This window comes from Boleophthalmus pectinirostris, unplaced genomic scaffold (assembly GCF_026225935.1).
Source record: "Boleophthalmus pectinirostris isolate CB_2022bp ecotype Guang Dong unplaced genomic scaffold, ASM2622593v1 HiC_scaffold_4, whole genome shotgun sequence".
In the NCBI taxonomy this organism is placed as follows: domain Eukaryota; kingdom Metazoa; phylum Chordata; class Actinopteri; order Gobiiformes; family Gobiidae; genus Boleophthalmus; species Boleophthalmus pectinirostris.
The window spans coordinates 16,876,316-16,890,410 of record NW_026571353.1 but is presented as its reverse complement, the minus strand read 5'-3'; the positions used below and the strand labels follow the sequence as shown (position 1 = coordinate 16,890,410).

Below are 14,095 nucleotides of genomic sequence, written 5' to 3'. Positions count from 1 at the left end.
GCTTTAATCTTATATATAAGTATACATTCTACCTGCATTGGTTCAGTTTGGTTTGTTAATTTACCACATTATTCAAGTGAGCATGTGTGAATCACATAAATGCTTAGGATTTATAAGCTTGTGGGACTTACACCTAGTGGAGTGACTGTTGTGGTGCAAACCGCCCTGTCTCTAATATGGCTGCCCGTTTTGCATGCTTGTCAGGCAGCACGCGTCAGTCCACAACTTCCCTGTCATATCTGTCACTTGGAATAACTGCGGGCCCCTTCATATTTCACTGAGGATCCTAAGGGTGCAACACGAAGTCCTTGAAGAAGTCTATTCTGTTACACATACCGACACATATCCACCTTTAACATCATATTTATTGTTATTTAGTTACTCAATAAAACATATACAGATATATACAATATGCAGGAAAACAGACGACTGCACTTTACATATTATTTAAAAAATGAAAACGAACAGAAAAAAAATCAGTTTGTAAATTGCCGTCACAGTCCTCCATCTATTGTTTTCAGAAATTCAACAGAAGCTTTATTTCAAAGATTACAAGATTGCCTAACACACAGCAAATTTTATTTTATTATACATGTGCAATACCAATAGTCTTTTCACTTCCCTTATGAAACAACGCTAGACCACCACTGTCAGTGCCTATTGGCTGATTTGTATACAAGTGTTTGAGTTTTTCATGAATGATTATTAGCTATACGATTGGCTGGGGAAGTTAAAGCAACATGGATCTACAAAAATTTCATTCAAAAACATTAGCGGGTTAAAAACAATGGATTTTCTTCTTCTTTTGATTTACATTCATGCACCCCACTGTCCCAACTTTCCTTACAGCATTCCAATTTCTCCCTGAAAATTTAAAAAGGGCATTTGCAATTTACTAAGAAGATATTGTACACATTACATGGGGTCAATGCAGACAAGCTGTTAGTGAGCAAACGTAATGGGCCACAAGACTCAACACTCATATACAATCGAAGCCAATAACATCTGAATATTCGTCTTTCTCTTTTGACAATTTTCTTCAAATGAAATCAAAATAATTAAAGGAAAAAAAAATGATTTGAGGTTTTCCATAAGTGGGCGTAGCTGAGGAGAGCCCATATACTGTAGAGTCCAGCAGTGTGTGAGTAACCGAAACCATTTGTGTGTTGCATTGTAAGTGTCAAAATGTCCCTCTTCCCAAATAGGCAAGAGCTGCATGCTTCATCGACATTTCATCATCTCTGAAGCTTTTTCTTAAAATATTTTGTTTTGTTTTTCCTCTTCAAGTGAGCGCAGCCACGAATGTTCCGAAACGGTTGGAGATATCCGAGTGCAGGGACCTCCAGGATGTGACAGGCCCTCCTCGTCCTTTACTGTCCCCTGTTAGCTCATCAGTGCAGTGGACAGACAGGCACTGCAGGTGGGACCCTCCTCCAGTGGTTCCCCCAGCACCTCCCCCCGCTCCTGCAGCTGCCCCGGGACCACCAGAGCCAGGCTTACTCTGGGAAGACAGCTCCGGTTCTGTACAAAAGGGAAGAGAGAAGAAAAAGAGGTTAATTAAGATTTTATGAAATAACTGGAAGCTATTGGGTTTATTTGATACAGATGAGCCATTTAAAATACACACTTTTAATTAAACCAGTGTCATCGTCACATCCCACACAAAATCTGCTCTGTGAAATTAATTCAACACCACCACCCCCCAAAACAAAACAAAAAAAAACAAAAACAAAAAAAAAGGAAAAGGCTCTGCAGGGAAAAGCTTCCTGTTGCCATCCTCCCCCTCCCACCTCCACTGCTTAACACACATATAGAAGTGGAATGGTTACCAAACACATAGAAACAGAGGAAAAAGAGATGGGAAAAAAGAGGGAACAACAAAAACTTAAAATATTAGACTACATTTCAGATTTTTGTTATTTATTATTTATGTCACTGGACACACTCTCAGAATCAGTATGCTCCAACCTAGCCAATGGGGTGAGAGGTTATAGAGAGAACTGTCCTTTGACCCTGCTTGACCCAATTTACTGCTATAATAGCCGTGCCATGGAATCGACCTTATGTCACCCAAGTGTGAAGGCTAATATTAAATGGTCACACCAGGCTTCAAGGAAATCTATACGCAGCGTGACTGTGGGATCAGATAGGATACGCTCTCTGCTGACACCTGAGAAACACCTTAGAAATGTTGTACAGCTCCAGTGGACTAAAAGGATTCAGACAAGAGAGTGTAAACTGCACAAAGACAAAATCTAGGCTGAATCTAAAAAGAATAATGGACAAATGAAATAATGACAATGTTAATGGTATGTCAATATAATTTGTCCTGTTCATTGTGGCATTAAATGTCAGTCCTGTTTTTTATGACGAACTGAGTTACATGTTTCAGAACTTGCCTACATATCACAGAGTGAACATCCAAACAGCACTTTTTAGTCCTTAGAATTTCACCCAATTTCTCTGTGCTCCCTGTGACTGAAACAATTTGTCGTTTTGATTTCCCAGAGCCAGGGGCAGCGGTGTGAGTGAGCGAGTCTAACCTGAGTCGAGCCAGGACAGACAGACGTGAGCAAAGTGCCCCTGGTGTGTCTGGGCTGCAGCCACTGGAATGGAAAAGTGAGGGATTTGGTAAAAGGTCATGTGGGCGGGCAGGCCTCCCCGCTGCTGCCTGCTTCATTTGTGTGCGACGCCTCACTGTAGCTCCTCTGTCTTATGTGAAGAGCAGACACACAGTGGTAGTGATGGGGGGAGGCAGACAAGATCTAACATTAGCCAGAGGGTTTATCCTACACCTCAGCATGGCGGACCCCCACCCTCTGTGTCCCCACGCACACTCCCTCTCTCTCCCCACGCTCCAGCGCTGTGCCCCGCAGCAGCTCATGCCGCCTGGGCACAGCAGGCTCCACACCGGCCTCAATAGGCAGCCAAGCGTTCCCCAGGCTCATTGCTGACACACTGCAAACTGACAACACACAGGGCCAAGGAGCACAGTGCAACTGCCTCATCCACAACAGAGAACACCAGTCCTCGGACGGTGCACAGCACTTTTGAGGAAGAAAATCTCATTTCTTTAAATGCAACATTTTTAGGATATTGAATTCATAAAGTAGTAGAAGCATTAAGCACCCAAAAGCAGTAAAACTCTCTCTATAGAAGTGGCATATGACTTATGAAGTGCAATGAGATTTTTACACACTGACACACTTGTATGTCAGTTGTGTGTATTATGAGCAGAAACAGCAGTGTGAAATTGTACATCACACAAGTCAAAATCCAAAATCACCATGACATTTTACAAGCAGGGTTTTATTCCACTCAGATGATCTTGTTATGGCTGTTTTGTCACTAATATGGAACTCATATCAAGCATAATATCACAATAATAGCCATTTCATCTGAGGGAAACAAGTGCTTAGCATCAACAAGCGAAGGGGAAAATACCCAATAAGAGGCGCAGTTTGAGCACAGCCACTACACTTAGTCACAAAATGTTCCGTAATACCCGTAACCACATTAGAGCCTGCAGAGCTGCCTGCTGCCATGTGTTCAGTAAACACACTCTTTAATGTGACATACTTATACGGATGTATTTCTAACACAAGGCGCAGTAATTGTTATTTAGTGCTAACCTCGAGTAGCACACACGCAAACAGATCATTTACACGGAGGAGTACAGCTTCAGAAGACATCAGGAAGTTCACCTGGCCTGTGTCCCTAACATTTGAGAAATGTGTCATTATTTTAGTCTATCTTTGTATTGCACATAAATTAAATCAACAAGGCACATTTCTTGTCTGTTTCTCAGCAGCAGAGGCAACATTGATTTCCCAAGTCCCAGAATGCCGTGCGGCAGGCCTCTGCTCTTTCTATCCCAAGCTATACTTCCATGACAACACTTCACCTCTGACCTACTGCTCCAGAGGGCATGACCCGATCCTCTCCGCACAAAAACAGCCAATCAGAGAACAGTGCTGGCTGACAAAACCGCCCAAAGGCCTTGGCTCCTGTGACAGTGTGTGACATCAGGTCAGATTCCTTTAGCATAACAACTAGCAGCACAGTCACAGTGAGGAGCAGCTCTTTGTCAGCTAAACAAGTAGCAAGATGCACAAAGAAAATACACTAAATATAAGAGAAGCAGGCAGACCTGTAGATGCAGTGCAAGAGCTCTATGCCAAATAATACGTGCTGATGTTGCTGTGTTGAGTAGATGTGCACAGGTATGTACATTAGGACAGTGTCTGAAGCCTACAGCCCAGCTGCACAGAGCAGAGTGTGACCTTTCCTCAGAGCAGCAGGGTCTCTATGGGAGCAGGGGCCACTCTCCAGGAGAGGGCACTGGGGTTATTTTGGTTTGAATTTCCTTTCTGTTCTATGGCCTGCAGCATAAAGACTCAAAAAAAGGCTAACTTGCCCAGGCAGGCATTGCCCCTAGCATTTGTTACCTTCTCCAGCCAAACACTCTTTCCCAGCGCCTGGTCTAAATGGCCCTCTCACACACACAATCTCAGCCTGAGGCCAGGAGCAGAGCTCAGAAAGCACACACAAATCAGAACATGGGACAGTGTGATTTAGGATCTCCTTCATAACTCACTGCATGTCCCACACTTGTCCGTCATCTCATGCCACTCAGTGACATATTGATCTAGTTCCCTGTCTTTTCTGTTTAAAGTGGCGCTACACACTTCGTAAAACGTTTGCTATGTATGACCTTTGTGAAGAGGTCAACTTATGTGGTAATTTAAAGATTTATGGGCACCTGTGTGACCTCTAATATTTACACAATTGTACTAAACATAGTACAAGGGGGAAATTATGGCCAAAATATCCTGTGAATAGGTAATTGATGATCTAAATTATTTCATTCAGAAACGCTATAAAAGCTAAGGGAAAAACTACATATGTTCCCAGCACCAAATACAATCCTACTACTACTTTGCTTTCACTCCATCAGTCATCGCCTGTGTCTCTGAGGAGGAACAGCTACGGTGTCATAACTCATTTGTCAATTCCTCAATACAAATTAAAGGCGCCTGACGACTACCTGTACGGCAAATAACATAACTGCTGTTGGCAGCATGACAACATCTACACCTCTGAAAACACCCCCACTGCTTCTCAGAGCCCAGTGCCAAAGCAGGATCTTTTAAATGTCTCTTTTGTGGGCCTATCGCAGTGGAAGCTTCTCACTGGGACAGTGCACGGCATGTGCATTAAAGTCAGGACATAATACCTTCTCACATTTCTAGGGCTTTTTGCTATAGCACAATATTAGAAAAACATGTTTAAAAATATCTTAGTTGCTATAAAATTGGTATACATTTGGAAATGAATTTAACTTATAAACTACCAATAATAATCTAACATGTATACCTATAATCTAGGCCTTAACAAACCTAATAGTTTTTAAATGTAGTTTTACAATAAAGCAAAACAAAATATAAACCGCAAAGCACACTTGCTGCAGCGCAAGGAGTGGAGTAAATAGTTCTAACAGAAAGGAATGTGAGAGTGCTCTCGAAAGCAGGACACCTGAGACCAGAGTCTAAATAAATCAAACTTTATGTCTAATGTCTCCTAATCCACACACTATCAAGTTCCACTGTCTACAAAGCTGCTCAACAGTGCACACCACAGCCTCACAGGCACACTTCACACAGTGGGTTAGAATGTGCTTTTCTTCATAGCCCTGATCAACATGCCCAAAACCTTTAAGGGGGCCTGCGGGTAAATTATGACTTTTGGAAATAATATTACTAGGACTAATTGCTATGATTGTCAAAATGATTATCTTCAGAGTAGCAGTGCACAAAAGGAGCGCAGAAGTGTGTTGCAGGAAAAAGTCGATATAATACACCTTGTAATGACAGGTAAAGAACAAGTGCCCAGAGCAGTCATTTTTTCATCTCCAGCATGTGCCAATCACTTTCTTCTTTTTTTAGACAGGGAAATAGAAATTGGGGGTGTGATTTGTAGGGTTATTGTCACAGTGAAATGTCAAAGGAAGGTAGTCTCATAGGATTGTTCGGCGTGCAAGAATATCAATACACACTTTTCTGTGGATTTGAGCGCTTTAGAACAGCTTCAGATAAGAGCAAAGATCTCTTTTATCGAAGCTGTCAAACGCAGACTGACAAGGATTTGATCATTATTTTACACGACTGATTACTGATTATTGTGAAGCATAAAAATATTCCAAAGGGTCAGATCTGAAGTCTTTAAAAACTGTTTGCAGAGAGGAGATGCGTGTGCCAAGAAGAAAGTAAAAATAACTGAATCACTTCCTACATTCGCAGCTCAACTCTTATCAAGACTTTGCACAAGTTTCCAAAAAGAACGGTCTGCTTCTAGTTTGAGGCAACTAGCTATAAGAAGATAGTAAAAATATGTATTTATTTAATGAATAAATTGTTATGAGTAACACAATTTCACACACTTACTAAGAGACTATTGCAACTAACTACAGATAAACAAATGAACAAACTACAAATAACAAAATATAAATTTTTATTTTTATAGAAATAATTCTGATAAAAAATAAATAAATAAAAAACATTTAATAACTTTTTGGTAAAAAAAAAATGTATATTATACCACACCATAATACTCTTCCTTAAACAAATGTCTATGACTAGGCTGTAGGATGTAGGCCCATTCAAATACTATAATGCACAATCCTCCAAACATAGCAGTATGCCAAATTAAACTGAAAATGATTATAACTAATTATTATTTCAATAAATAAATAATGTTTCAAATTAATTATACATTTATGCAAAAATATTTTCATATCTGACAGACACAGCCTAAACAATTATGAAATACTAAAACTACTGGCAAACACCAAACAGGTGAAAATGTAACAGGATAATTGAGCTAGTATAATAATAAATCAAAGAGTGGATTTAAAGCTATACGCTATTTAAAGCTAAAGCTATAATTACAGCCCATTATAACGTATTTATAGTGGACAAAGGAAAAAAAAAAACGCAAAATGCTTTAAAAAAAAAAAGACATAGTATTAGGCCTACATATTAACAGCTGAAGAAATTACAAAGTAAATGGGTGATTTAAACGTTATTTTCTCATTATTGGTATTTTATACGAGGAAAAATAGTAGTCCTAATAATTTTGGAGGAAGAACGGACGCCAGGCGTTGGGGGCGCTTAAGAAATGCCACAATACGGTCTTATCTGAAATTATTATGTTATTTAGCTCCCTTCTGTGTAGCCTAAGCATCAGATTCAATCTTCCAGGGCCCCCTCCCCTTCCCAAATACACCTCCACCCTTTTTCATCTCTGCTGTCTGAAGCACTCAAATGAGAAACTGTCAGGAGCCGTGATTTGTGCTAACTAGCTATCGATCCAGGCTCTACTGCTGCATGGCTTCGTCCATGCAGCAGTAGGAGACGAAGAGGACGACGGCGGAGCAAGGCCAGAACGCACGGCTTTTTACTGTTGTGCGTCTTGCGTGATGTGCGCCAAAACATGCCAAATGCAGGCCGAGTCACTTCTTGGAGTTTGTTTCTACTTTAGACCCACCTGTAAATAGCCTATAATTTTACCGAAATTATCTGTTCAACTCAAACTTAATAAATTACTGGCAGTGGCGTTCCGCGCAAACTTCCCTCAAGTGTCTTTAACACAACCCAAACACACTGACACGACACAGATCTGTTAAAGATGACCATGTGGCACGTACACGCACTAATGGACAGTGGTCAGTGAGTGACGCTTCTTCAGTGTTCGCGCTCAGAAACAAAGCGACTGAAAGCGAGAGTGGAGACGGAGCGCGCGCCCGTTTCTGCAGCCACATGAACAAAGACGGGTCTATGGAAACTACTGATAAACACAACATTCACACTGACTATCTGAAAATCATGTATATTAGCCACAAACAATCGCCAGACCAAATAAAGTAGTGCCAACTAGAAGCCAAAAATATTAATAGTCTATAAGGCTATATTATAATTGTTATTAAATGTGAGCAATTTTGACACACATGAAGGTTTTGAAGTGGCATTCAAATAATACAAATGTGCAGCTATCAAACGGATTTAGGGTATAATTAGATTTTTAAACGCACATGCTGGAGCAGAAAATCAGTAATAACACTGTGAATATCTGACCAACCATCCTCTGATAGTAACAAAAACAAACAGAGGCAGGGAAACCCTTGTGCGTGTGCACATCCTCCAAAAGCTATTAATCTTCTCAATGCAGTTGTTCACCCTGAAAACTGAGATAAAGAACCACGGGAAATGTTTACTTTACTGTAGCTTTCCCTTTGAAATGGCAGCACTGAAGAAACACACTAAAATATAGCTAAGGCATTTACTATGCATCCTGCTAAGTATTACCCAAATGCAGTCTGATACTCCCACATTTATTTATAGTTGTAATGATTGCAATAAACTGAATTCACAAGTAATGTGTAGGCTTGTGGTTTGTTTGATTGTCATAGTTATATTTTGAATAAGTGCACAATGTATGCATAGATTTATTTGGTATATAATTTAAATGCAATGTGTTGATATAGGTGAGATATTAACTAGCATAATGCAGGCCTACATGTCATAATTAAATTTAAACAATGAAATATAAATTGTCTTTACCTTCTTTTGAGTTAATTTGGTTCTTGTTTTTTTCCCAGGGTCCCATGGCCTTGTCGTCCTCTGACCCGTCCATCATGGCTTTGTCGCTGGGCACGTACCAGGTGGCATGCTGCTCTGCCATCAGGGTGTCAAGGTCAATAGTGCCCATTGAGCCCTTCCCAGCATCCGGGCTGCAGCTCGCCAGCTCATTGTCTTCGTTCTGTGAGGAACCGTCTCCGTTCTTTTTGCCGTTTTTTATGGCCAAAGGCTGGTCCTCGGATATACTGAACTGCTGCCGCTGGAGCTGGATCTGGGCCTGGAGGATCTCCAAAGGGTGGATCTCGTCTTGTCCCGAGGTGCTGGAAGGTGTGCGTACCTGCTCCACTCCAGGAGTGCCCGGGTGGCTCACTCCTCCGCCTGTGCCTCCAGTATTTAGTCCATAGCTGTCAGGTGTCGAGGTAGTGTGATTGTTAATGCCCGGGGGCTTCTGTCCGTTTATCAGCCCATGTTCACCTCTCTGCACTTTGGGGGAGCCAGTGAGCATGGGGCTGCGGTTAGACTTGGCGGCAGAGGCCCCCCCAGCGTCTGAACTTGAGGACACCTCATCCTCGTTGCCGAAGTGGGCGCTGACATCGTCAGAAAAGTCCACTCGTGGAGAGCTGCTGTCAGACTTGGCCACACTTTGAATGCCACTGTCCAAAGATGACATCAAATCAGCCTGGTCCCCCAGCATCAGGTCACCTCCTTTACCCCAGGAGGGTGAGTGGAGGTGTTTCTCATTAGGGGTGCCCCCTCCCCTCTCCCCAATGCCAGCTGTGGGGGTTTGCTGGCCTGGACTTACAACAGGGTTACCATTGTCAGAGGAAAAAAAAATTCCAGGGCTTACATGTCCACTGTCTCTTTTTCTCCTCCCTCTCCCTCTCCCACTCCCTGTTGTTGCCTTCCCCTCACTGCACGGGGTAGCGTCCATGTTGTAATTTGGGGAGAGGGCACTGGCTTCCCCCTGCACCGTCTGGCTTTGACTGGCAGGCTTAGAGTTGCTATTCCCGGTGCCAGGCATCTGGCTGTTCTGGGAAGTACTGCTCTGAAAATATTCCGGACCAGCACTGCCAGTGCCATTAGATGTGCTGCTATTAATGTCCTGTTCTGTCTGACTCAGTTTTCGTTTGCCCTCATTTTGGTTCTTCTTGTTGAATGTTACGTTCAGATTAGGTGCTCCTAGGCTAGCAATCATGTTCTGGCAGGCTGTAGAGAGGGCCGCCAGGCAGCTCTGGCCAAAAACACTGTCTTTAGAGCTGGTTTTGCTGAAATTCCCAAGGGACAGTGCTCCCAGCTTACTAACGGACGAGCGCTGACCTGAGGGAAATTCAGACTGGGGTGGGAAGCTCCCAGGTGAAGTGCTCACCCCCTGGGGACCAGAGTGAGCAGGGCCCTGGCGGTTAGCTCCTCCATAGGGGTAGTTTGGCTGAGCCCCCATTGGAGGTCCAGAAAAGTCAGCAGGCCTCCTTTCTGAGGCAGAGTTGGGATGCCCTGCGCCTGCTCCTGGAGACTGCATTTGAGTGAGGTTAGCCATATTGCCACTAAACTGTGAGTGAATGCCCGGTGAGTGGAGAGCCTGGACATCTCCTGGTATCCTCATGGGCTCCTGCATGCCCATGCCGGGCCTAAACATCATCCCAGCACCACTCTGTTGCATACCCATGTCGTGAGGCCCAGACTCATTACCAGCCCCACCCATACGCCGTGACATCATCTCCCCTGGAGGGTGGGACCCCTGGAACCAGGAGTTCTCCTGAGTTATATGAGGATTCTGTCCATCAATATTGGGCACTCTGCCACCATTTTCCCTGTCAAAGTTGGCCTGGGACATGCTCCCGACCGGGCCAGCATGAGTCATGGGACCTGGAGGCATGTCGCCGTGGTGACCCAGCTGCTGTAAACTGGGTTGTCTCATCCGCTGCTGCTGGTTTCGAGATGCCATTTGTTTTATCATCATAGCTGCATTCTGTCTCTGCTGCAGAGACTGTTGCTCCGGGCCTGGGTGCTGAAGTGGCCCTGGAGGGAAGCCCTCATTCACCGGAGGGGTGAACTCACCAGGCAGCCCAGAATAGGCTGAAGGGGAGAGATGGTTGTCCATCCCCCCACACCAGCCTTCACCGCTATGTGCATTTGGAAAGTCAAATCTGGGCCTTTTGGCCATATTCATGTAAGGGGAGTCAAAATGTTGTAGTCGCTGGTTTGGAGGTTGTTGGGAGGGAGGAGCGGGCTGTTGCATATTAAACATGGGGTCCCCATAAGGATGCAGACCCCTGTTTTCTAGTCTATGAATGGGATATTCAAACTGGTTGTGTTGGCCAGGCATCATGACCCCACCGTCTAGAATGTTGGGGTTAGAGTTGGGCTCAGCCTGAGGGGGTCGGGGGAGGCCAGGGGGGCAGGAATTCTGCCTGCCTATCAAGCCAGCCTGTTGTTGCTGCTGCATGAGAGGATGTCTCGCAACTCCAGGCTCTATTCCCACAGGCACCTTTCGACCATTTCCAAAACGCTCAAAAAACTGCTGGGGCTGTGGGGGCTGATGTCCTTTAGATATACTCTGTATACCTGGGGTACGGGGCATGCCAGGGTTAGCAGGAAAATTTCCACTGGGAACAGGCCGTCCAGGGCCAAAATGGGGTAGCTGTGACTCTGAATCAGATGGTGAAAAGACAGGAACATCAAAATGTCCAGATGGAGGTTCACTGGTAAAGTTATATTCTAATCCTTCGACAGCACCCTGGTTAGGCATTCTCCGAGGCTCTAGGCCGTGGGACTCTGACGATGAGGATGAAGGGAGTCCATGGAAAGATGCTGCCCGGTTTGGGGACTGGTCAAGGGGAAGGCAGGGGGCAGGAACAGCACCACTGGGAGGACCATGATGCTGAAAGTCAGGGAGGTTACCAGTCCGCTGCTGCTGAGGAAAACCCTCTCCTGTTTGCCCCTCAGACAGAGGGTCAAATCCCTCTCCAAAACCTTGCTGTGGTCCCATGCCATTGTTGTTATAGCCCATGAGCCTGCCTCCATGCAGACATGAAGAGCCAGACTCTGGGCCAAAAGTTCCGCTGAAGTGAGGGTGGTGCTGTTGGGGATGAGGCTGGTGGCCATGGGGGTGTCCTTGATGAGGTTGCTGGTTGTTGAAGAATCCATGCATGGGTCCCTGCTGCTGCAGTCCGCCAGGGTGCATGTCCGAATGGGGCCGCGGGTGGAAACCCCCGTATTGCTCTCCATTCATGTTCATGTTGAGGCCGAGCATCTGGGGCTCGCTCATGGGGCCCATGCCGGGCTCCACGGCTCCCGGTGGGCCTCCAGCGTGAAAGCCGGGGCTTTTAGTGGGAGCCCATGTTCAGTCTTGGTTGGTTTATGTTTCTCTCAGACTGGCCAGGGTTTCTGCTATTAATCTGGGAACCAAACTGCTCCAGCCCAAACATACTCCCCTGCAATCAATCCCACATGACGGCTGCTTTGCCAGACATCCGCGCGCTGTCTTCTGCTCCGTCTGTACCCAAAAACAAAACAAAAACAGAAAAAGTACAACTAAGTAAACATGTTTGCACGACCATTAACTGAAATATGTGTAAAAAAAAATAGTATCACTCACCGGATCGCTTCTCAATGATGCGGAATAATTGTTAATTCTCCAAAGGTGCGAGTCTATGTCCAAGTACGCACGTAACCGGTATCCTCGCCTTTTCTTTTTTACGTCCGAAAATTGACATAATACGTGTACTTTCTATGCACGCTTGAGAGGTCAAAGTATTTTCCGATACGCATTTCTTCGTGGCACAAAAACATTGTCTAGATAAGTGGAAAAAATAACCAGTTCTGTTTCATTATTCCTGTCCAATGGCAATTGTCCTGGAGCGACTTTTTCTTAAAGATCCCATCCTGGAAAGACCAAAAGTCAAGTGGACTATACCTCCTTGGTCATGTTCTTTATAAGCAAGAACTAGTGTCCTTCAAATGATCAATTGCAGAGGAGGCATGTGACCAAAACTCCGATGTTATTTAAAGTCCGAAGATGCAGGCAGCGCAGGAGTGCACGGTCCCAGTAGTGTCCCGTGCCGTGCCGGGGTTCCAGACCGCACAGCGCCTTTACAGCATCTTTCTGCCACTGGGGCCGGGTATACGCTGTTCACTGAAGCACTCTGTGATTTAAGGTCCTCGGCGCATGCTGTCTTCCATGTGCGTCCCTTTGTCGTATCTGTTTTGGTGTGAGAGCACTGGGAGCGATTCACAAATACACTCTGCTGTGTCGCTGAGCACTGTGTGAGATCAACGCGTCCAGGCGAGCCAGCAACAAGTTTTGCATTTCTGCAGCCACTTCCATCCGTGGGGCTTTAGCCAATCAGAAGCGCACATGGGAAGCTTAAAGGGCGGGACAAATGTTTTTTAAGGTCGTCCACAAAGCCGAATACATTGTAATAAACTGTGCGTAAAAGTGCTCTTTCTTTTTTCTTTTCTTTTCTTTTCTTTTTTTTTTTTTTTTTTTTTACCAAATCTCCAAATCTTTAATCTGTGACTGTTTGTACATTTTTTCTAGTGTTTGGGTAGGAATAATCTTTTCAACCTTGTTTATTTAGGCTATATAAAGCGAGTACAGCATGTGAAGTTTTTACCCAAATGACCATGGACATACTGTGACAATAACTGTGGTTAATTCCACATATAATTATACGGAGAACAAAATTTGTTTTTCTTAGTTTTTATGACTGTGAAGATGCCCAAGGAACACAGAACTGTGAGCACACTAGCCCAACACGGAGCCGCCCTTAAAAGACAATCTAGACTAAATCATGTGGGTGATATTGGACCACACTTCCAATAATCAATGGTATTCTCTCATTATAATAGTCTATAAAATGGAACAATCCTGCAATAGCAAATTAGGATAATGAACAATATGGTTTAATTAGTGATAAGACTTCTGTTAAGCATATCAAATTGCCACAATACTCTTTTTATAGACCTATACACTATACGAAACATTTGATCACGATCATGTAGACCTAGACTTCAAAATTTTAGACTAATTCTTACAAATTTTTAACAATATAAGTTCAACAATACATTTTTTCTCCTTACATGGTTTTGCCAGTTATAGCCTACTTTTAGGCTATTTTTATTTGCTTTAGAAAAATCAGTAGACTGTATCTGATACAAAATCATTATTTTGTCTTTTTTCGCTAACCTCCTCATCCTTCTCAGTCAGCGAGCGGTGGCTACTGGTCTGTTTGACGTGTACCTTTAGGAAATAACCTGGATGACTTTTAGCAAACAAACACAGTGCCATCTAGTGTTCAATGTGAGACAGACAGTACGGTGGGTCTAAAACCTGCTCACTATTACTATTTTGTTAAATAGTAGAAAAAAGTAGTGAAGAATAAAAACAAATATGTAAAATCATATTCAGTAAATAACCATTATTAAAGCCAATTTTAACAGATTTGTATCATGTATGTATT

General features: G+C 43.7%; 1 protein-coding gene across 1 annotated transcript; it reads right to left on the bottom strand.

Annotated features, from left to right (window-relative positions):
- Positions 1–347: 347 nt before the first annotated feature.
- On the bottom strand, positions 348–12,891 carry mn1b (meningioma 1b). The gene is given in 4 exon segments (XM_055162040.1): positions 348–1,521; positions 8,619–11,962; positions 11,964–12,129; positions 12,232–12,891. Coding segments are annotated over 3 exon segments (3,681 nt in total). The 5' UTR covers positions 12,062–12,129; positions 12,232–12,891; the 3' UTR covers positions 348–1,282.
- Between the last annotated feature and the right edge of the window lie 1,204 nt (positions 12,892–14,095).